The sequence below is a fragment of the Myripristis murdjan genome, chromosome 6 (genome assembly GCF_902150065.1).
Source record: "Myripristis murdjan chromosome 6, fMyrMur1.1, whole genome shotgun sequence".
NCBI lineage: Eukaryota > Metazoa > Chordata > Actinopteri > Holocentriformes > Holocentridae > Myripristis > Myripristis murdjan.
This window is the reverse complement of record NC_043985.1, coordinates 25,339,324-25,364,056: the sequence shown is the minus strand read 5'-3', so window position 1 is coordinate 25,364,056 and position 24,733 is coordinate 25,339,324. Positions and strand designations below refer to the sequence as shown.

The 24,733-nt window shown below is 42.5% G+C and overlaps 1 protein-coding gene across 2 annotated transcripts in view; it reads right to left on the bottom strand.

The window, feature by feature from the left end:
* ldlrad3 (low density lipoprotein receptor class A domain containing 3) overlaps positions 1 to 24,214 on the bottom strand; it is a 76,520-nt gene extending 52,306 nt beyond the window's left edge. For both annotated transcript variants that reach the window (XM_030054610.1, XM_030054611.1), the window contains exon 1: positions 23,794 to 24,214. In XM_030054610.1, coding sequence (XP_029910470.1) covers positions 23,794 to 23,848 — 55 coding nt within the window. In that variant the 5' untranslated portion in view covers positions 23,849 to 24,214. The remainder of the gene's footprint in view (positions 1 to 23,793) is intronic.
* Between the last annotated feature and the right edge of the window lie 519 nt (positions 24,215 to 24,733).

Genomic DNA, 24,733 nt, shown 5'->3' with positions numbered 1-24,733 from the left:
ACTTCAAAGAGCCGGGCTGCCAAAGAGGTTAATTAAGAAGCTGCTTCGAGAGCATGGGGTGGGGAGGTCTGTAAGTGTTGTGTTTTTGTGTTTGTATGTGTTGGGAAGGTGGAGAGAGGCCTTGAGAGGGAGAGAAAGAAAGTGGGTTGAAAGATAGCTTGCATCTTATCCCATGGGTGTGTAACACTGCCAATAGCAAACCTCAGAAGCAGCCCTCACAATCAGGCTGTGTGTATATGTTGGGGTGTGTATCCGAGTCTCTCTTTTTGGCAAGCTCCACACACCTTGTTCCTGCAGCCTTGCCATATTGATTCAGTATTGAGATAGAAAGCTTACGGTGGTTTAGCAGCTGAGGTAAACCAACAAGCTCACCTCATTACCACAGTTATGTCACTGTGGCTGCACAGTTCATTACAGACTGGTTTATTAGCATGTTAACAGAGTCATAACTCACTACAGTCGTCTCTGGTTACTGTACCACTTCCCTCGGTGACCTGAGGAAAACTCTAATGGTCTCGGTGATGTGTCTATCCATGCACACAGGCTCACTCACTCAACCCCTATGCTTTTACAATTATGCTCCGGATATCTCAGGGTCTTATTCGTTTATGTGTTGCCGCGCTACACTGCTGTGTCCTCCTGTGGTGACACAGTGTGTTAGCAATCCTATGTGTGTATGTGCGCGAATTGGCGGCGATAAGGCAGGGATGACGGCGGACTCCTGCGTATCTCGCTGGGGGGAGTGTGGGCCAATTACTCAGGGTAAATATTGACTGCACTATCCTTGCTTCTGCACACCCATCCTCTGCTTCCCACCTCCTTCCCATCCTCCACCATCCCTGTGTCCACCAAGGGCCTATTTAGACTGTTAAATCATAGAGCGCAGCATCTATCGAGCGCCAGCTGGATACTTTTTTTTTTTTTTAATTAGCATTTCCATTTTCTGTTTGCACTACTTCTGAGAACTTTTGCGGGTTCACCCAAGGTGAAAGCCTCCCTTCTCCATCTTTCAGCTCTGTTACTGTTATATGCAGTGCACCTCTCCTACCTCAATTATAATTTGAAATAAAAATTAACTTACAGCATACACAAGTTTAATTTCCCAGTGGTTTGAATAATGCTGAAATTAAATCTGCCATATCTTCTGAGGGCAAGACCATCAGCAATGCAACCTTTCCCTTTCTTAGATTGTGCCATAAGAGATGTACAGTGCAAGGTTTTTACTTGGCAGTGAGTGGAGTACTGTATGTGTTCATATGTTCAACATGACTGTCATGCAATTTCTGTGGAGCCTCAGTAAATGTCGAATATGTTCAGAGCACACTGGAGCAACTGGTAGTAACCCTTTCCTACATTAAACACCCTGGAATTATGGTTCTGTCTGTGCTCGGAGTGGGTTTGAGATGTTACACTTCAATGTTTTTGCATCCCATAAAGCAAAACTGATATGCAGGGTAATTCCCTCTGAATAAAAAGTCCAAACACTCATAAAATTTTAAATAACACTACACATAATGTTAAATCCCCATTTCTGCTATTTATTAAACCCTTAAAAACTCATCTCTGTTTAACAAAATTACACATTAATACATTTTTCCATGAAAAAAAAAAATCTGTCATGCTTTAAAATGGCTAAGATGTACCTCTACATTGAGTATGCACGGATCTATGAATATACAAATAGACAGTGGCAAACCGAGGCTATGATTGGTTATCGGTCCGTAACATCACAGATCAGTAAACTTACATGGCCTGCATCAGTCTTGATTTCTGTGAGCGCAACCAGGAAGAAGCGTTGTGACTGCCATGAAGCAAAAACAACGTACTGTGATAAGGGGAGCACATAGAAGAAAAATAAAATTTAAAAAAAGAAAGAAAAAACAGACTTCTGAGCAGTCACTTTTTAATAAATTGTCACAGAATGACAGTATGTGAATAACTCCATTTTGACAAAATTATAATTCCAAGGTGATGTTACATCAGCCTTCTCTCTTCTGGGCTTTGTGTAATTATAGGAATGTCACAGACAGAAAAAAAAAAAAAAAAAAAAAAAAAAAAAAAAAAAAAAAAATATATATATATATATATATATATATATATATATATATATATATATATATATATATATATATACCCATGTGCAATACAGCCATGAATTAACATGTTGGAGGTTATTAGCGGGATCATGTTGGGATGGATCTGGGCCTTGAGCTCTGTGACAAGAACCTTACCTATAACATTTTTTTTCAAGAGGTGATCACTGTCATTTTTGAATGATTTTTGCATATTTCACACAAATTTATTCTCCAGGCTCTCCTGAAAGCCTCAAGAATTATTATCATATCTTTGACCACTGTTGCCCACTTGAAATTTTCCATGGTTACACCTCATGCATAATGATGCTGGAAAATGGGAACCTAGAGACATGCACCCTGAGCAATTCTCAAAAATATGCAAAGATAGGCCACGCATGGGAGCCTATTGTTCAGCCACCCAAATCTGCTGCTGTCTTCCAGCTCTTCTGAATATTTTCATACCAAATATGAGTGTGATGTTCCTACACTGGCTCCTGGCAGGTCCTCTGGTCATAAAAGTCATATTACTCTCAGCAGAAGCTATTGAAAGAAATGAATAAATCTCAGAGCATATATATATTAAATCCGCTGCCACGCCCCTCTAAGTATGCCCGGATCTTGGTTTGTGTAAGTGGAAGCGCCACGGCAACTATTCCTACAATACTCAACAAGGAGAGAGAAGAAAGCAAGGCAGGAGTAGGAGGAGACGTACCACAAAAGTGCTCTGTGTAGTCAAGGCCACAGTAAGAGAGATCAAGAGATGACTATAAGCTACAGCTCCCTGAGGAATAAGTGAAAGAAAGAGGGCTGGATGAAGTAGAAGAGATGGGAGACAAGGCTGGGCCAGGATATGAGTCGACAAGGGGCTACATGGAGCGGCTATGGAGCAGGTAGTGGTGCAATAACAAGAGATAGAAAGGTATGACAGTAACATCGTTTTCTGTCCTCAAATTCCCAGTAACAGCAGCCCTAAGCAAGTTCTATTCCCTGTGCTCTGAGCATGAAAGGTCAGCGATATAAATCTATATCTGAGATGACTATTGGCTCTGCTGTTAGTGCTTTGACCCTATCATCTTGAGAAGGCTTAGAAATCCAACCTGCATTGATTAGCCCAGGGTGAAAGGTTGAGCCATGGATTGAGATGACAACAAAAAATTGATTGGGCTCTCTTCAAATGCTTCGTAACCTACAGTAGAAGTGAAAGTAGTGTCGACACTGTGGCAGAGGCATCGCTACGAAATGTCTGGAGGACAGCTGTTGAGCTCTCTGTCGAGAGAGAATGTTTTTGTGCCGACAAATAATTTTGTATTCTCATCAACAATCTCCTCAACAATCCATCTTTGTCCTCAATAATGCCCCATACTGTGCAAATGAGGTTTGATTGAATTATGTAAAAGTCTGTTCGAATCAGTGAAAGGCCGAGCCTGTTACATTGCAGCCTGCCAATTTTAATACAAACATGGAAGGCATGGTCTATGTGGGAGAAAATAAGAAAAAAAAGGGCGAAGTGGATCAATGTGGCTCAGCTTTGAATAAAACCTTGCCTTTTTTTATGGCTTGAGAAAGAAAACTATTTTCCAATTATAAACCACTCTTAAAGGGCTGGCTGTATCAGGGGGTTCTAAGGCACAGCGGGAGGTAAGGATAATTTGTCTGTCTCTTTCATTGTGCGTATCTGCGTGAAAGAGCTTCCTAGAGAGAGGAAAAGATTCTCATTCCTGTTCCTCAGACTCATTGAAGCGTCCCGTATAAATAAGCACAAGTGTAAAGGCCCCGGTCTGCATCAATTAAAGACACCCTACAGACAGACACACAGAAGCAGGGCAGCAGCAGCATAAGGCAAGCAAGCCCTTAATGGGTAGAAATACAGAGAGCGCACTCATGCATAGAGACTGACAGCAAACTCCCAATACTGAGATACTATCTATCTGATTTCCTGTGTGGAAAAGCCTCAGATGTTGAAGCCCTGGGGTTGAACAGGGAATTCAAAGGTATTGCTCATTTACGAGGTGCCTTTTGGCCTCCGCCCCTTTCAACGGTTTGCCAATGTGAGCCATAAATGGTATATAACTTCATATTTAACAGAAATCAGAGGGTAAAAAGGGTTGTAGTATTAGTAGTTGCAGAGAAGGTAACTGAAAGCGCTGAGAATCTGTTTCTGGGCTTGAGTCATTTGCTTAACCACATCATAACGGTTTTAATCAGTCAATCAGTAATGTGCAATGGATTCAATTTTCTGCATTATTCCTCTCCTGGCAGAAATTAAGATTCCTATACAGATGCAAATCGAGGAGCGTTTTGGAAACGGAAATGCAGCGGGAAATAGCGAGTGGAGAATGAACGGACGACAAAAGCACCAAACTAGGGGAAGCAAGCCAATAACATTTGATGGTATTTTAGTTTGTGTGGAGAGTGGGTATAAGCTTTAACAAGAAGCTAGAGTGAAATTAGCGGACTGCCTCTTCATCATGGTTAAAAATACTTATTGCCTCCTAAAACTAAACAGCTATTTTCCTCCAAGACAGATTTTATACTTCTCATATTGCCTTACACATGCTGGATAATCAGTCCCCATGGAGAAAGAAGGAAAGAAAGAAAGAAAGAAAAAAACAATGGTAGAAAAAAGAGCGTGCACATTTAGGATAATAATCCCCAGTACAATAATAGGTATTGTGTTGATGAGCCTGGACATGATATTCAAGGTCTCAGCACAAAGATATAAATATCTGTGGGAGCCTCCTCTTCTCTACTCCCCACCTCAGAATAATTCCAGACAATCCCTGTCTCTCCTTCCTGTATTACTAAAGAATAAGCCATTGTACAGTGATTTGGCCTTGGCTAATCTGGGGCCGTGTTAATAAACACAGCCAGCTTCAAGCCAATGCTGGGATTGGCGGCATACATAATACATTCATTTTCTCCAAATTTATGAACTATATCAAAAGGGTTTTTCTATCATTAGGAAATTATCAACAGGAAATAATATAATTTTTATAAACTCTTTTTTCATCATTAAGGTCCCAGTGACTGTAAGACAATTGCTTGGATAATTCACAGTTGTTTTTAAGTCATAATTGCTTTCATTATGTGTGTACAGTATTTTTTTTTTTAAACTGAGAAGACTCTCTGCTTGCATTCCCCTGTTAAATGCCATGTAGTGTATGTTTACTTTAAGGTGTGACTGTGATACTTGATATGTAGGTCATGTCTTTTACTTCAGCTTTTCTAATGTGTAGCACACTCCAAAAATAACATTTCCCCACAAGGGAAAACTAGCAAAGTTCAGGAAGTACAGACAGATCTGGATGGCAAGCGAGGGAAGATGGCAGTGGACTGAAAAAAAAGAAGGACAGATGTAAGGTTGGAAGAGATGGAACGACAAGAGATGCTGATGCGAGTCAGTCTTCCTCTGACAGCCCATGTCGTACCCGGAGCGGAGGAACTCAGGTGTGAAAGGCCAGGACAGGAAACATCCTCCCTGATCCCCAGGCTCCTGACATCTACATCATAACAGATCCCCAGCACTAAACTTACTGATACTTTAATAATCCATGCGCTCTTGCATTTCTTCTCCTTCTCCATTTGAAGTTTAATTGAATTTTTGAGGAAATAAGCTTTGGCAACTTGGATGACTCCATACACACTCGCTCTGCAATCACAATCCCTTTACAACTCTGACTCTAACACATCTGCTTGCGATCAATCTGCCACACGCAGCGCATAAGCAGCAACTATCTCGCTTCCCCATCTCAGCTGCTGTTAGCAACCCCCCCCATTACTCATCTCTCCCCCGTGTTTTTGTATTGCTTTTATAAGAACAGAAAGAGCTCCAGTGCACGACTCCATACCAGCCCGTCTCAATGCAGCCTGTGCCCAATTTAATGACCGCGTCTCTGCTATTGACTAGCACCTTCTTTTGCACATTCTCTGTCACAGCTGTCTCAAGGCTTTTAATCCCCATCATTCCTTTCATCTACATCTCACTCCATGTGTAAAGAAAATTTAATGGATGGAGATGAATTACACATCACAGCTTTCACATGGGTTCATATGGTCGGAGTATTTCATGGAAGGAGACAGAGGTCTTAGAACGACTATGCTGACTTTTTGTGAGTTAGGCCGATATTAAACAATGCACAGCCCTGATGGGGAGGATTAATGACAAAATCAACTGTGTGTCTCTGGTCGATAGCTCTGTCTAGTGCACATACTAACACATTAGTATGGCTGGGTGGTATGGACAAAATCACATATCACAATATCTTTGACCAAATAATTATTGGTGCTTTCATATGATATTTACACACGAGTTTTTTGATAAACAGTCATTAGTAGTACAGATGTGATGACCATGCAGGTACAGGCAGATAATATAACAGCGGCATCAGTCTATTAAGTCCAGATGATTGCACCCTTTTACTGTAATACTGCCCTTAAAACAAGGAAAAGACTACATATCCACAATCCCAGGTGATATCTAGTCTTAGTATCACAGTATCAATAGAGTGTGATTGTATTGTCAATGCTGGGCGTCCATTGGGCCAAGCTTTCAAGAAGTCACTGTTGTCACTGTAACACATTTTGCACACCCTGCATGTGCTTTCCCGTTGTAAAGCATATTCATTGTCTCTCTCAGTCTTTCACACTTGGTTACATGCTAAACTGTTTTCTCTCTGCTGTAACTGAACAGGCTATGCTGCTCGGTCTCTAGGCAGCAGACAGAGAAGACGCATGAGCTCAGGAAAAGAACAAAAAGGTACACAAAGATGTAGATCGGCCTAATCATATCTCCAGTCAGTAAGTGACGGTAAATTCCTCAAGGAGGGAACACGGAATACAAAGCTTCTGATGTGCAAAACAAACTCCCATATAGCATTGTGCTATAGAGGAGTTCATTTTTCACTGTGATCAAATTTTTATCTTAACAGCAGGGAGGCTGTAGAGGGGAGCAGACATGTTGTATGTGCTCAGATATTGCATACAAATCAGACTGAAAGGGTGGCCTGGCTCTCTTCATTTTTTAATGCAATAAAATCAGACATAATGCAGATGACTTCTGACTTCCATATGTCAAATGAAAAGAGATTAGGTTTTCGTGGTCTGGCACAATTTCTCTACAGCCCTGTTGCAATTACCACAAAAGATGGCATTCACTGTTTGGGCTTTCGTTCCTTTTTACTTAATGCTTTCCTGAAAACCGGGATAATTATTTGGCCACAAACCGGAGCAAACGACAATCCGTCTCCAAGAGCGCACCATTTATACAGATACTATTTAACTTGTCTGTGTTGGATTCAGTGTCTTGGACACACATCAAACACATTACTGTTTTCAGTTAACGTGCCTGAATAAAATGAAGTTTTCAACCCCCCTATTGCTTACGGCATTATCGGGGTGTTGAGGGATAACAATGTGATTTCAGAGAGCATTACTCAGAAAACAAACAGCTCCTCTCTCCTCCAGACGCCCTCCTAAGTAATCTGAACAGACTCTCTCAATCTCTCTCTCTTTCTCTCTCTCTCTCTCTCACACACACACACACACACACACTCTCACACAATTAAGCAGGCTGCACCACATGGGTTTTGCCTCACAAAGGATAGTTTGCTGACAGTACAGCATGGGGTTGTCTGGGGCTTGCAATGCCGTGGTTGCTCTCTGTTGTTTGTGCATTCAAAATATGTTTAATGAATATAAATTGAATATATTCTTTATACAGTGATAGTGCGGTTGGTATTTCCCTCTTGCCTTAGCTGGCATACTGTTCTTGCCGGGAGCTATGCAATCAATGCCCACTTCTTTCCATACTTGGTGAGAGACACTGACTTCTTGAACTCCCAGCATTAAGTGCTTTTCTGACAGTGCCAAGGTTCAGCAGAAGAACGCTGATGAAGATATAAATAAAGTCTAAAGTGAGTTTACTTCTGGTTTCAGTATAAAATCAAAGTGTTTTCTGCCAGGATCTGGACACCCAGAGACTAGCAGGCTGTTATAAGGAGGGGCCCCGGCAAAACCTCTTAAAAGATTTAGCCTTGTTTAGGAGGCTGCATTATTGATGGTTCATCTGTGTCCTGAGAGAAAGAGAGAGAGAGAGAGAGAGAGAGAGAGAGAGAGAGAGAGAGAGACAGAGAGAGAGAGAGAGAGGAAGAGAAAGAGAAAGAGAGAGGGAGAGAGAGAAAGAGAGAGAGGGAGAGAGAGAAGGGGAGGGATGGGGGGTAGTGAGAAAGAGAGAGAGAGAGAGAGAGAGACAAAGAACAAGATTCTACACAAAGACCAGCTGATAGTTGATATACACACCTCATACATATGCACAAAAAAAAACAAAGTAAAAAAGATAATAGTGTAAACTAAAGTTAAAAATGGCTATGATAATCAAAGCACAGCTGTGCTGTCTTCTAAAGCACAGAGTAATTTATACTCAGGCTTCAGATAACAACATTACCAACTCATCTATTTTTTTTTTTTTATTGTTTATCATAGTAACTCCACTGATAATAGATAACAGTTACACTTAGAGTGGTAGACTTTCACATGCCTGCATGTGCACACAAGGACACACACACACCCACACACACACACACAGGGAGAGGTTGCAGATTGAATACAACAAGGCACTCAGTAGACCGCAGACCTCCGTCAAGGTCGCAGCTGGAAGTTAGACCCCTGTTTGTGTTAATCCACGTCCCCTTTCAGCTATGCTGTTGTCACAGGACACGCCCCTTTTGGCCAGCAGAGTGGGATAGTTAGTCAGTGCCACCGTGACAGATGACCGACCTCCCCGCCCGGCTCTATGATGTTATGTGGATGCCTTTGGAAACTAGCGCTTGCCCTCTTTAGGCAATGCTGCTGCCATGGGACTCACCTTTGACCCATGACCAAATTCCCAGGTGAGTTGCATAATGTCACACGGATGCACATTGGAAACCTGTTTGTGCAAATCCCTGCACATCGACACACTCCATTGACGCCAACTGCCGTGAACATTTAATCACTTCTTTGGTGGCCCAAGACCAACTCAATACTTTTTGAGTTATCCTGCTGACAGAGGCAGAAAGACAGAAAGACGGACAGGACGCTCACATAACCCCCTGTGACATGTCTCACCTCCTTGTTGTAGGTAATGAGAAAAGTGGGTTTATAAGTGAAAGGCTGTTTGTTCAAAAATTGAGAAAGGCTGGGCAAATATGGGTGGTGGAGCTGAATAAGAGTGTGAGAGAGGAGGTGACAGGTGTGTGTTAAAGCAACTCTGCCCTACTCCTGCAACAAATTCCTCTGAGCCATTTCTGCTCAGCAAGAATGTGTTGTTAGGCATCCTGTCTGGATAAAAAAAGGTTAACACAGACACAGAGATGCACATGTTGCACACAAACACACAGTTGTGGCTCTTTGTCACCATGAATGCAACGCTGATTGTTTCATTAGCCCCCGCCTTATTATTATGTATTCACTTAGCAGCCTCCCTTTTGTTAAACAGGCCTTGCAATGACTGCATTTGGATCTGCTGAACAATGACTGGCCAAATTAGCCTGGCTTGGGTAAACAAGGCCCCATTAATCACACACTGGTCCTCCATTAATCTGGGATCACAGATCACAATGGGCCTATAATCCCATAGCATCCGTTTATTTTGGCTGTTTTTGAGCCCATCTGTGATTAAATTAGACTGCAGATCAGAACATAAGATGCAATACATTTCAAACTCAGTATTACAGATGTAAAATCCGGCACTGTAACATTAAGGCAGAAAAAGTACAACCCTGCACACTGGCAGCAGTAGTTTTGGAAAAAAAAAAAAAAAAGTTGTTTTGTTGCAGTTTCCTCTTAAACACTTGGCTTGGGTTTCTGTGGAGCAATTGTCCGTCTAATCCTCTAAAAGATGACAGTGGCATTTTCAACAGCATCCCAGCCTATTAACATCACCTTGGGATTACCTTCATAGAAAGGAGGAGTTGATGGAGGTGGTGGTGGGGGGGTGGAGGGGACAGGATGAGGAGGAGGATGATGACTAAAATGAGATTAAGGTGTAGGCACTGGGAGCAATCGACACACCACTCAAATTTACACAAAGAAGTACCATTCTTTGACGCACAGAGGCACAAAAATAGACTGATGTGCACTGAATTAAAATGCACAAGCACGGTATGGCCACAGAGACATGCTCACACGCGCGTATATGGGAGGCAAACTAGACAAATGACCTCTTTATGGGTTTGCATTCCCCATCAGTCCCAAGGAGGAAGCCTCCCCTGTCAAACACATCCATCCTATTAATTCTGATTCCTCACCTTGGCCTGTAACTGACACAAAACTAAATGTCACCACTCCCCCATGTCTCCTCCATCACACGGTCGTCTGCCCCAGAACGCATCGGTAAACAGCACGCAACCCTTCAACCAACCGCTGTGCCATGAAACCCCTGGCATTTCGACAGCACCAGCAAAAATAGTCAGGAAAGATTAAAGTTGTGGCACAGTGGGATGGCTGCCGGTGTGGACCTAACACGACACCTGCAACAGTTTGCATTCGCCCATACAGCCCGGGCTCTGAACATGACGGGCACAAGTTATGGCTTCATCTCTGCTGCCAATGAGGGAATGGAAGTCTTAAAAAAGAAAAGAAGTTTGTAGTTACACACAAGGTGGGGGACAGGCTTTGCAATGCAGGTAAGCTCTCTGGCTGCTAAATGAGCTGGAAAATGACATGCAGACATTTAAATGCCATGGACACATCTTAACACCACAGGCGCTGAAAGTAAATTTACCTTCATAAAAACAATGCTTAAGAGATGGAAACGGAGCTATTACTACTCCTTAGCACACGCAGACTCATTATGCACCATGGAGAAGATGTACTGTGGCAGAGGCTATGATGAGAGGAGCGAGGAGGAGGAGGAAGAGAAATTGCACCCTTTTTTGCTTAAAAAGTGCCTGGGGAGAGACAGAGAGAAAGGGGAAGTGGAGAGCAGACAACAAAAAAGGCACCAGCTCTCTTTGTCTATCTTCTTGTCTGTGTATTAGTGGTTAATGAGCTCCTAATTGTGTAGCCGGGCCATGGAGTCACTGCAGGAGCTGAAAAGAAGTGGAAATGAACTATATCTGCCAAACACACCGGGGCAAAGGCAGAGATAGAGGAAGAGAAAAAGAGAGCACAAGGTGAGAGGAAGAGGAAACAAAGCGAGGTGAGATAGAGACACTACATTAAGGAGAGCGGGGGTAAAGGCGAAATGGAGGGGGCATTACAATGGAAATGTGTATTTCAACAGAATGCAGATGAGGGGAAATGTGCCAGCAGTCCTTGTCTATTCTCTGTCTCTTTTGCTACGTCTCTCTCCTCACTCTATCTCGCTGCATAATATAATATCTACTCAACCGAATGGTAATGAGTCAAAATGGTAATAAGTCAAATGGAGGGCCTTTGTTTAAAAGGTAGACTATGTATGAAATAGCGCCTAATGTTGTAACTAAAGGTCATTCCAATAAGATTCCAGTCTATGTGCTATCTGCAGAAAGACCAACTAAGACAAAGAAGCAGTGTGACAGGCACAGACATGAACTATAATGAGAAAGGTCATGGGTCTACTAGATGACCAATTTTCCCTCACCAGTAATTACCGCCAGGGCGCTGAATTTGCAGCGTGGGAAAATCTAAAAATTCTCTCTCTCACTCTTTTTTGTTCAACTCTCCAGTCAAGCAGGTGCAGGTGTTAATATGGTAGAAATTGGATGCATGGGAGATGTTAATTTGTTGGCACTTTGGGTGTGTTTGTTTATATGAGTGAGTGAATGTGTGTGTGCATGCTCATTATTCCCAGCGTGTGCGCTCATATTTGTGCGCGCTGAAATACATCTCGACATGCTCAGAGAGTTGACGGCTCCCCTTGTGTCTCCTCACTGCCACTTAATTCTCCTCTGCCTGGTGAGGCTGCTTCATCAGGTTTCACCTTCCCTTTGAGAGATCAGCTACATTACCCCTCGATACTATAGTCTCTCATACACACGCTTACACCTTTTTGTTGTCATGGTAATGGCTAAAAAGGAAACTCTTCCTGCACTGAGAGAGATTATCATACTCTCACAGGGCACGTGTTATGAAAGACCACTCAACCCATTTGCCTCTCTCCTCATGCACTCACTGCATTATCAAAACATGTCAAGGCTCCCGTCTCTCCACCTCATACCAAACTGAGCCTCAGTACATAATACATAATGCTGTGATAATGCCGTATGGCTCCGAGTGGCGATACAGCTTATGTTTCTATGCAGACTCATGTCCACAGTCCACTGCCCTGCAACCTCTACCTCTATCCCGCTTCTGCCACTCAGTCCAATCTCACCATCGATCCTTACATCCGTCCATTTGAGCCACTGTTTCTGGCGGCCTGTCACGTTCGGATGCAGGAAAAAGCGGAGACTGGCGCGTTGGCCGGGTGAGTGAACGTGCATCAGTCTGCGCCAGTGAGCAACACCGTCCACCTCATTTCTCTTCACTACCGCAACACCAGTACCATCTGTGGTAATGGAACAAGGGTGGGAGGGTGTGTGTGTGTGTGCATGTGTGTGTGTGTGTGCCTGGAGGGGGGGACGCCGGTACAGACACCGGTAAAGACACCAGACCAAATGAAAACAAATGGGCCGCTCTGAAAACAGCTCCCATTTTGGGCCCTGTTTTAGAGCATTAGCTTATTTTTTTTCCACCTCTTTTTTTTTTTCCTGAGTGGGTTTATTTGTTCTCATGTGACTTTGGAGCTGGTTAATTAGGTTTGGTTCAAGATGTTCTCTCTGGTACGGAGCTGAGCAAACCTGCAAATACAACAGTGAGAGGGGACACAGCAGTAGTTGCCCTGCATGGTCTTGTGCTGCTGTTTTTGTGTGTGCATGTGACATATGTGTACCTGGGATGCCATGGGAATTCATACTCAGGTACCAAATCAATACCAAAATTTTGAAAACGATACCAACACTCATTTTTAGTATTTCTACATGCAACTCCATATTTCACTCATAGTTTTTATTCTTTATTCTGTAGCCTTACAAGCCGGTGTGGATCTGGACTTAAAGCTGGTCATCTGGTAATCAGATGGCTCCTGGTTCGATCCCCAGAGTGTGTCACAGTGTCCTTGAGCAAGACACTGAACCCCTAACCGCTACTGATGGGCAGATTGCCACCTTGCAGGGCAGCTATGCCATCAGTGTGTGAATGTGAGGCGAAGTGCTTTGAGTGGTCAGTAGACTAGAAAAGAACTGTATAAAAGCAGAAGGACATTTCATACAGTTCTTGTGTTTTGATATTAGTATTTTGTTGGGCTACAGGCCAATGTTGCACTTGTAACTTTGTTTTTATTCTAATGTAACCTATATGTTTAAATCCTTAAACCATTTCTGTTCACTTGTTAATGTTCAGTGTGTCCTAATGGGATTTATCTTCTTCTATTGAATCAGGTGTCGATACTCATCAAGTTTGACAGGTATTGGTATCATAAGATCCCTAGTGTGTCTGGTTGTACAGTATGTCTGACCACGAGTTTACATAAATTTGTGTGTGTGTGTGGGTGTGTGTGTGCGCTTGCGTACATTATGAAGGTGTGTCTAAGTGTGGGTGTGGGTGTGATTGTGTGTACGAGTGCAGTGAAGAGTGTGTGAACGGCTGCAGAGGTCAGTCAAGGAGGAATCTATCATAATCCATCATAATCAGCTGCTGTGCCGTTCCTTCAGGACAGATGAGCTCCTGACCCATAGCGGACACGATGGAGATGAAAATCACATGAGGGTGAAATGTGATGTTTACCAGCTTGACTAGTTTCTGTACAAGACATTTTCAAACCTATCTGGCGCTGCCTGGACCAAGCCACCTCGTCAAAGGATCTGCAGTTCCACATATTCATCCATCAAGCATATGGCCCAATCATTAAAATAAATGTGTGCTCATTTTCCAGAAAAAGTGTTTATAATTCAACTCAGAAATGTCACTTTCAGCTGCGCCATTAAGATTAATCTCAGTGTAGTCTGAAGATGCGACACTGCTACACAGATGAACATGGCGACCGGGCAAATAAGCATATCTGCATTACTTTTACATAATTATTTTACATACTGAAGCCTGCCACTTTGGTTTCTATAACAGCTTCATCCTAGAATAGTCCAAGTATGATGAATAATTAGCCACAGTAATTAAGCTAAATAGGTTTATTTAATATTTAATTACTCCAAACAAGCAATTTCATTTCAAACAGTTTGTTGTGAGTTGAAAGATAGATTATGGTTAGTGCATTCCTTGTTGCATATGCATGAGAAATACTAGATCTTTTTTTAGCTGATCTCTCATAAACAGCAGCGACTGTCTGTCAACCTAATTGTCTTGCAACCCTTTATCCATTTAATTGGAAATCTACATGGCAAGAGTAGATTATTTCAACCATGTGACAGCAAAACACAAGCCAAAATCTCTTCTAGAGCCTATTTTTTTAAAGAACGCATTAAACAAGCCTACACAGAAAATGCATGGGCAAAACAATATAAATAAAACACACCACTACTTGCTGCCTCTGAGCGCTCAAACAGTGTGGTGTCAAGACAATAGAAGCCTTTGAATGTCACTACACAGGTCTCCAGAGTGCCCTAACCCTTGCAGTATATTAATACAAAGCTCTAACCAAGTTGGAAATCCCACCAATCCTTCATTAAGTATCTGGAGTCATTAGGCGGAGGACAGCGAGGCTGACACATCATCCTGGGCATAAGAAATGAGTCAAATCTTAGGCCTGCAGCTTCTCATTAGAGCACGCTGCACAGAGACGAACTCAATTACCATCTCTGACACACTAGCCCCCTGCAAGACTAATAGTTCTGCCCCAGTAATGACCAAAGCCGGGCCTGAACTTCCTGCCCTCTCTCCCCGACCACAGTCAACCCACCTCCACTTCCACTTGCCCTCCTATTGCTCTGTTCTGCTCTCCCTGATTCAAAATACCAAAGGGTAAAAAGGGGCTTCTGCTCCTCAAGGAAATCACTGAACGAGTGAAAAGAATTAATTTTGTGGCCTAGTGCTGGGGACTGATGCCAAGCCATGGTTGACAGGGAAGCAGCATTAAGGCAATTAACATGGGCTTTGCATTTGATTTGGGCTGGCGAGGCTGCCTCTGTAAACAGCAGGCGGGATTGGGTGATTAGTTCCTGTGAAGATGAACGCCTCGCCTCTCCTGGTCCCTGTCCAAGCAAGGATTACCCTTTACACATATTACGCACACACACACACTGCACCTTACACATACACAAACACACACATGCACTCATTCAGGCGCATCGTCTCCGCTGGAGAAGAAAGAGAACAAGAGGGGGGGAAACAAAGAGATAGGGAGAAGGCATAAAGTGTTGCATTGGTGCATGTTGGGGTAGGGGCACAGCTTAAGGGGTTAAGCCATATCTAGAATACTACAGGAGTGGAACAACGTCTCCTTCACCACACATTTTCCTCTAGCCTTGGATCAATTCACCTCTCCTCCCTCAAACAGACAGAGAAATTATCCGTGGCTGCCTTGACACTTTTTCATCATCTATTATGGAGAAAGAAAAAGAGCAATTCTTTGAATTCAACTGCATTTAATGAGCAGGTTTTCAGGTATGGAATAATGGGAAATTCAATATCAATATCATGGGGTCTTAAGTCAAAGCACTGAGATTAATTGTGACAAATAGGCAATTATTTCTAGTCAGCTGAATTGAGATTGATCTTATTTGTTCATTTATGCACTCGCCTAGAGGAGTAACATCAAGTGCATAATAGCTTTTTTCGTCCCTAGATTGGAATTTCACCCGAGAGGTTGCTAAATCAAAAGCGAACCCGTTCAAGTGAGCACATAATAATAGGTGAAGAGAATTCCTTTGGCACCATCAACTAAATGTCAGCGTAGTACAAAAAGAGAGTAGGATCACATCTCTCCCTATTTTCTTTTCCCAAATGGGGAGAGGTACACATCAGATCACCTGATGTTTCAGCTGGCTTGCTCTCTCATTTAGCCATGCCAGGCCATTCACATTCACTTACACAGGATTAAGCTCTTGCAATAAGGGAGCTTGTGTTATGCAAACATTCCCATGGCACGAATGGGACATGCGATACTCATATTCTAGCCAATAAAAGAAGGCGTCAGATCATCATCAATAACACACACTTTCTGATATATGATAACGGAAGGGGAAACTCAATGCAGTTTAACTGAAGCAAATCAGCGCTGAAATTTCACACTCCAGGACACCTACATTATAATTGCAAGTTTTATTTCAGCAAATGCCTTGTTTCCTAAATGTGAGTCTCACACTTAAAATTCACCCATGACCCATTAAATAACCTTATGCCATTGTGATATCGGGACGAAAACTTTGTATCCATGTCCCTGGAGCCTCATCAATTACCACAGATGAACTGTATTAGCAATGCCACTGCAGTTTATGTACAATGCTATTCAGACCATCTGCACATTTATCAATTTCTCACACATGGCCCAGAAGGCTCATGTAAGCACACATGGCAGTCAAGCAAATAAATAAATAAAGCAAATATTTTGCATGATTGCAATCAAGAAACTGTGTCTAGTTTAAAAAAAAAAAAAAAAAAAAAAAAAAACACTAGTTATGATTAGACGTTTGGAAAATTGAAGCATCCAAAGCTGGTGGATGGAGCCGAGCTATTCACTGGAACGATGAAACTGCCAGAGTTGCATGACAACAAACGATTATGCATGTAGCCAAAGGAATGTCCACAACAAAGTTTAGTGCAGCAATCACCACAGCAGACGTTTTGGCAGCTGATGTATTGAACCTCCTAATGCATTTGCTTAGCCATGAAATGGAAACCAAACAGCAAAAAAACAATAGTTCAAAATTCACTGAATGTATAAAATATGAGAACCTTTTCCTGATATTGAGTTGCAGCTCCTATTTCACAATCCACAACTGTCTAAAACCTTCAAAATCCCTCTTTAGCTCATCTGCTTCTTTTTATCTATATCTCCTCCTTTGTGATGGCTCTAGATTTAATGAGAGAAATCTACAATGGATGACGGCTTTTACCTGGATTCAACCTCATCAGTATACTTCACGCAAAAAAGTAAATGTCCTGAATATTTTGTGCACCCGGTGTACTTTGAGTAGTTGAATCGAATTCTCTTGAGTGCTTGATTTTTCTTCAACGTGGAGCAACCTTTTTCAAGGATGTATATATATTTTAGGATCTTGAGGGATGCATTGAGCACAACACGCAAACCACATATATTTTCACTCAGGTCTGCAAACAAACAGAGGCTCAATTGCCCTGTTCTCTCCGTTTCTCTCTGGGTTTTTGTTGACCTTTAAGGTGGAGTGTTTGTTTGGACTGACAGAGGGATGCTGGAATTGCAGTCCAAAATAGCCTGTCGGTGTCCACACTGGCTGCCACGGTGGCTGTGTGACACAGCACTGCAAATGACTCCTGATCACAGGGGACAACAGAGGAGCCAGCTGTCTGGCAGCCAGGGCCCATTCCCTCTCTGACAGCGGGCAAAGCAGCACAGGGGATTCATACAGTAGGTTGTTCTCTTCGCACAGAGGGAAATGGACCAAGGATGAGGACAGAAGTGGGGAAAACAAGGTGATGGGTAGGGCAAAGCTGAGTAAATGAGCTATGTAAGCACTCGAGTTGGTATGTCTGTATTAAAGTTGCACTGCCCCTCCCTTTATACTGCAGCTTAAAAGGGAGTAGGATGTAAGTGCCCTGGACTTCCTGTTATTTTTCCTGAATGGGCAAATGGGTTATGGGACACCACTTCTTGCAGAAAAACTGCACGGCTCCCCTTACAGTCTTGCCAATTGCTTGCCAGGATGTGGCCCTCGTGAATTGTCACTCCAACATTTTTTAATTATGTGGCAATTCCTGAGGTCTGGAACTGCTCTCGCTCCTTGGGTTTAATTTGACTGGAATCATGCACAATGCCTGATTGGCTGGTCAATAAATGATTTGATAATGCCTTCAAGTCAGAGAAGCAAACAAAGATGACAGCGGCGATGAAGAGATGCGATGTTACTGACAGCAAGCTAGATTCAGCAATTTCTTCTGTTCTCGAGAAATGCTATGGCATTGTTAAATTAAAAGATGAACCATTAGCCAGTCTAAAAGTTCCTGTTGTTGCAGCGTTGCCTGCTTATGCAATCCATTAACTTACTCTGATTGCCTGATGTGGCACAGGCACTGACTTGGGTAAATCATCTCATGATGAGAATGACCAGACCCCGGTAAATTACAGGGTGATTCATGAGGTCTGGAGACCACGCTAGCCAATTTCAAGATTCAATATGAAAAGCTGCTGTAGGTAAATCTGATTTCTTCACTGCATTGCTCCTAAGGCTTGGCTCACAACTATGCGTGCAGTGTGTGTTTGAGTATTGCAACAAAAATATGAAAAGACTGCAGCATTCTGTGTCAAAACAAAGAATGATTCACCGCTTGGGCCTCAGTTTGCAACTAAGCCCCTCACCCCATATCTCAACTTACTATTTCAAGAGACTGTAGACAGTTGAAATCAGTCTAGCACTAACTGTCCGAGAGATTAACACCACTGGGAGTAACAACACATGGTGTACAGTGGGCTAGCGAAAAACATTGGGCAAGAAATCTGCAATTTGATAGACAGCAAGACTGTTGTACATTTGTATGCCGGCAAATCACTGAAATACAACTTGTAAAATCTGGTGGTTAGTATTTTAACAACAACCCCTCTTCAATAAACTATCACATTCATCCGAGAGACGTTTTGATCTTGGCATCTGAAGACATGGTGGATCAATATAAGGCAACAGCCAAGGATTAACACAGCCTTGGCTTCACTGCATGGCAAATTAGGTAAGATCAATCCCAAATCAATATGTAATGAGCTGTCTAACTAACTCTTTGTTCAAACTTTTTTTCCAGTACATTTTACTCCTCTGTTTCTCTCTATCTCCTTCCACGTGCATATCCCAGGTCCATGAAACATTCAGCAGCATGACTTATAGATCAGAGATACTCAAGGAGGATGGACACAAAACCTACGTCTGAGGTAGAGAGAGAAAAACAACTACAGTTTACACTCAGTGGACAACTTTCCAACTGGAAAAAATGTACACGCAATTTTGCCAAAACGCTGAAAACTAAATGTGACGTACATGCAGTCTTCACCGATGGGAGACGGGATCCACTCGGGCTGTACATAACTCACAATTTCCACAGTCGACTCAGAATCAGCCTTTCAATTTGACAAGTTGACTATTCCCCTCACGCCCCGACATAAAAACGTAAAGGAATACTCCAATGTTTTGGGCAAAATACACTTTTCCCGACTGACCCAGACTGAGAAAAGATATTTGATACTATTTTCACCACAGTACGTCCGGTGGTTCGGTTCCTATGGGTAGCATTTTGTGTTAGCTTAGCAAAAAGACTTGAAGTCTATGGGAGTCACTCGCCTAGCTCCGTCAAAGTGAAAAAATAAACCTAAGAAAATGTTTAAGTTGTCTTATTTACACAGTCTATCATGTGTATCTGAAATGCACGTCTTAGAAAGGTTTTTTTTTTTTTTTTTAAATCAAGAGGCGTTTTAGGAGACATTAGATGGTAGAACTATAAGTCTGAACACCTTTATCCCTCTTTCTATTGCAGTGATCTGTGCACCACTGAAGGTATAGAGTGATCCAGCACAAATGAATTTCTCCTAGAGAATTTTTTTTTTTTTTTTTTTTTTAAATAAAAAGACATGCATTTTAAATACATGACACACTGTGTAAATAAGTTGATGTAAGGTTACTTTTTTCACTTTGACTAGGTTAGGCTACTGACTCCCATAGACTTCAAGTCTTTATGCTAAGCTAACATGAACAGCTACTCATAGGAACCAAACCACTGGACGTACAGAGGTGAAAATGATATTCTTGTCTGAGTCTGGGTAAGTCAGAAAACTGTTGCAGTATTCCTTTAATATTTTTCCATTCCCTATAGCAATACATTCCCAGTACATTTTTAGGAGAATGTGGCTTGTTTTATCGTCATATTACAATGCTAAGTAACTATCAAACAAATAATTTAAAAAATCATGACTCTTCATCTCCACTTTCTGAGTCGACTGTGGAGGCCTATGACTGACGGTTTGACGGTCCACTTTCGGGGCAGCACTAAGAAACCACACAAAATGTGCTCAGTTCCTGCCGTGCTGTTACCAAAGTCTGAAACATGACTCTGGTCATGTGGCTTTGTTTAACAACTCTGGGAACTGGAGCTGCCTCGCAGAGACACACTGGCCCTTCCTAATCCCCGGCAGTCTCACAGTAAGACTATGATTGGAAGCATATCATCAATATTCGCCAGGGCAAAAAAACACAACATCTCACTCGCTCTCTTCGTCTCTCTCTCTCTCTCTCTCTCGCCAAAGACACTCAAAGATAGCAGCCTATTGAGTGGCCTGGCCCTTTGAAGCTACAGTACAGAAATACATAGCACAATATACGCAGGGGACAATGTGATTCTGCTTCCCAATTCAGTGTGAGAAATGACCCCCGCAGTCTGTCGGCGGTTATGAATGAAAATATCCTACCACCTGTCCTATGTGCGGCTTGGTAGCACGCAGCGGGTAATGGAACACATTAATCTTGATTGAGGAGATATTGGAGCATGGCTATGTCAGTTTGCTAACTGAGCCACTGCGGAGGCGACAGTATGCATGGTACGACCGCTTTACATACATGACGTGATGTAGAGGTTCTCTAAATTGTCTGCTACCCGTTTTAGCTTTCATAGTTTTTTTTTTTTTTTTTTTTTTGCTGCAGATAATATGGTGGTATATGGGAAAACGAACTCCTGTTTCGCTCCACTAGGTGAGCGTAGCAGCCGCATATAAAGCACCAGGGTTTCATTCAAAATTCTTCAGTGAAGCAAGACATGGGCTTCGGGAGCTCTGTGACCTTACTTATTTATGAATGGTAGAAAATAGTAATGGGAGGCTATTAATACAAGTGTTTAAAGTAAATATCAGTAATTTGCTGACACTTATTCAGCGGCTGCCCCCCCCTGCCAACACCACTGAGAGAACTGTTTCCCCTAACTGCTACAGAAAATGAAAAGAACATTTATTATTTTGCCTTATTGCTTACCCCAAAACAAACAAATACAGAGCAGTTACAGGTCATTTAATTTAGTAAGCATTTGTCATTATATAATTGCTCCAATAAAATGATAATGTTGAGCTTTAACACAGGGAAACAAGCTAAATGTACCCCTGCCTTTTAGTACAAGTAAATACACAGAAACTGTTTCCATTACCATTCTGTGCATTCAAACAGAAACACATATAAGCACAGACATATAAAGACGTATATCTGCACATAACAATATGATTATATTACAGACAAACAACATCCTACAGATATCTGTAAAAGAGCTGGGTTGTTTGACCAGAGTTTTCCTCAAGGCCCAAAGTTTTAGAAATGTATTATTTAAGTATTTTGAAATGTATGCTGCACATGTTCAGCTATCCACAACATACTGTGCCAAATCAAACTGTGATCTGTATATACTGTATACCCTGTACATTCTACACTGGTGTATAGAATATACAGAATATTGAGCTGTGCCGGTGTAGCTGCACTAGGATAATATTGGCTGCCCTGTATGCAAGGTGCATACACATACAGACATGCAAATACAGGAGCACAGCTACGGTATACAGCAAGGTGCATTACAATGAGATCAGTGTACTGACCGAGCCAACAGACAACAGCAGCACCAGAGACACAGGCCAGGTCAAGAAGTAACTTAGAGACTTTTAATGGTCTCTGTAGACTGACACACATGAATACAATCTATAGCGACCATTTGAAACAGACAGATTTACTATTAGAGACGTGTTTGACTTTCCCTGTAGGACTATGCAATCAATATCTGACTGTCTGCGAGTGTTAAGGAGGTCTGGACTCTATCATATGGCATCACTGTGACCTTGATCAGGCTATAATTCAACACTGAAGGTGCCATTTGTTTATTCAAAACTACAGCCAAGCTGGCAGCTTGGTAGCAATGAGATACAAAACAAACCACAGTAGCATTATGGGAGAAATCTAGTGACATCAATCACAGGTCCACCTTTGTTCCACTACAGGACATCCGGTAGAGGAACTCAAACGACGCTGGGGCACAGAGGTGTTTACGCTATCAGCCTTCAGTAAACCTCTTTTATCAGGCGCATAAAATGATATTCACATTTGTACTTTCACTCCCAGTTTGTGACAAAATGTAATCATAAGCCAGGCAGGCCCAAACTACATTTTTTTAGTATTCAGTCTGAAATTTGACATGTATTTGAGATGTCTTGTATTTGGTGAGACACGAGTAAAAGAGCCTTTTGAGGCACATTCCAAAATAAAAGGGTATGGCAGCAGCAGCAGTGCACAGCTTCGTAGCTTTGTGATACACCTGCAAAACTCTGTTGTTAAGCACATTACAATGCACGTCAATACATGTGACTCTGGGCTGGAGCATGAAAATTGGTATCTCTGAGTGCTTTGATGGTAAATTTTGATATTCCCAGGTTCCAGGATAAACATAACAGTCTTTTTTCCCCTCACTGAATCATAACAAATATGCATTACATAACTGTGTTAGAGAATCCTACACAGTATGAACCTGTGCAGTAGATTTATTGGAGGGTCACCCCTGTTAAAAGCACTTTACCATATTTGCAGTGTAGAGTTTAGTGTCCACATTTGCAGGATGAAAATCTTCACTCATATAAGTGTAGAGGCTTAAAGTTATGTGAGAAATCGCTCTTTAAAAAGCATACGTCAGAACTTTTCTGGGCTGACTTTTCTTTAAATTGGTGTTTTCTTTTCCCACATTATGTTCATGACAGAGTCATTGTTTATACAACTTTTTATCTGCCACTATATCACAGATTGTGGGCGCACATGAATGCAAATTTCACTATAAAGCCACCACTGAAATGTAGCCTAGAGGGTAAAAATGGCAGTATATCAGCCTGCTGTAATAACCAGCGGATAGATGTCAAAGATTAGAATACCATGCTCAGTACTACAGTGACGGCTAACACCAAGTATGTGCCAACTGCCTGTCCTAAGTGTAAACTGAGGCAGAGCTCCTGCAGCATGTGGCCCCTTACACTGGGCCCCAGCTGCCATGGAGGAGCACGGGGGGACAGATTGACTTGTCAACGCTGCCCTGTCAACAACCTCTTGGTCATAACCCAGCCTGGCAGAGAGTGACCCCCATCTCAGGAAAACACCATCTTGCAGTGCATGCCTGTGATGTAGCGAGTGTCTGTGTTATTGCCAAAATGTAGCAGCAAAAAAAAATGTATTCACGCTCAGAAGTGCAGGGTACACCCAGTTCAATGCTTTCGACATGGACGAAAAACTCTGAAACGGGAGCCCGCTGCCGCTGAGCTGAATTTGCAGACAAGGAAAAAAACAAACAAACAAACATTCCTGCTCCGATGGAAATGGACGTTGGATAACTTTTTCTTTCCCGTCTACGTTGCCCTAGTTGAGTTGGGACAGCATGCACATCGACAACAGGATTTGAACGGGGTACCGACACAGCGCACACTTCAAAAGATTTTACATTGTTTCCCCCCAAAAGCGTGTCTGCGCCGTGGCGGATACATTAGTTTTCGTGAGGTTTAAAAAAAAAAAGAAGCCCAGAAACTTACCAACCGTGCTTGAGCCTGACCCCGAACCAAGCAAGAGGTACCAGATCCACATCATACGGTCTCCTTTCCCCCCCGGCCTGCCCTTTATATCTTGCCCCGCCGCGGGGCCAAAAACTGGGGGGAGAGAAGAAAAACTTCTCCGATATAACTCCTGTCTACACTTCTTTTCAAGTTAGCACAGTTCTTTTTGTTTTCGTCCGGCAAAATTAGGAGGGAATTTGGCTTGGGAACGGTGGGTTCTCGTTGGGACAGCAGTATGGAGTCCGGCTAGGGGAGGGGGAAGGACAGGCTGGAGCTGGAAGGGGCTTTGGGGTGGTGGCAGGCAGGCAAGGGAGTCGGTCGGGTGTTGGTGCTGAGAGAGGCGGAGCCGGAGACCGAGCTGCCGGAGAGAGGAGACTCGAGGTCGGTCAGGACAGCGGTTCCCAAACTGCGGCCCAGGGACCTCCACTGGACACCCACCCCTCTTTAAACGAGGATTAGTTAAATTTCACTGTAAACTCCAGTCACTAGAAATAGGGGAACGTGTGTGTTGATCAGTGGTTTTACTCTCTGCACCTCACCCACCTACAGTACACATCAAATAGGATATAGATAGATAGACAGATAGATAGATAAATGGATAGATAGACAGATAGATAGATAGATAGATAGATAGATAGATAGATAGATAGATAGATAGATGGGTCCTAAGCTGGGGCAAAACTTCCCCTGGGGGAGCATGATTTACTCAGTGATTTGATATAAAAAAAAAGAAAAAAAAAAAAAAAGAAAAAAGGAAAGAAAAGAAGCCAGCTGGGGTAGAACTATGCTCATATTCATTTCTCTAGAGCTACATTTTCCAGAGTTTGCATGGTTTGTTTTGTTTATTCAGAAAAAACAAAATAGTAGAATGCGGAAGATGGGTCTAATAAGGCAACAGATAATTCCCCTAACAAACAAG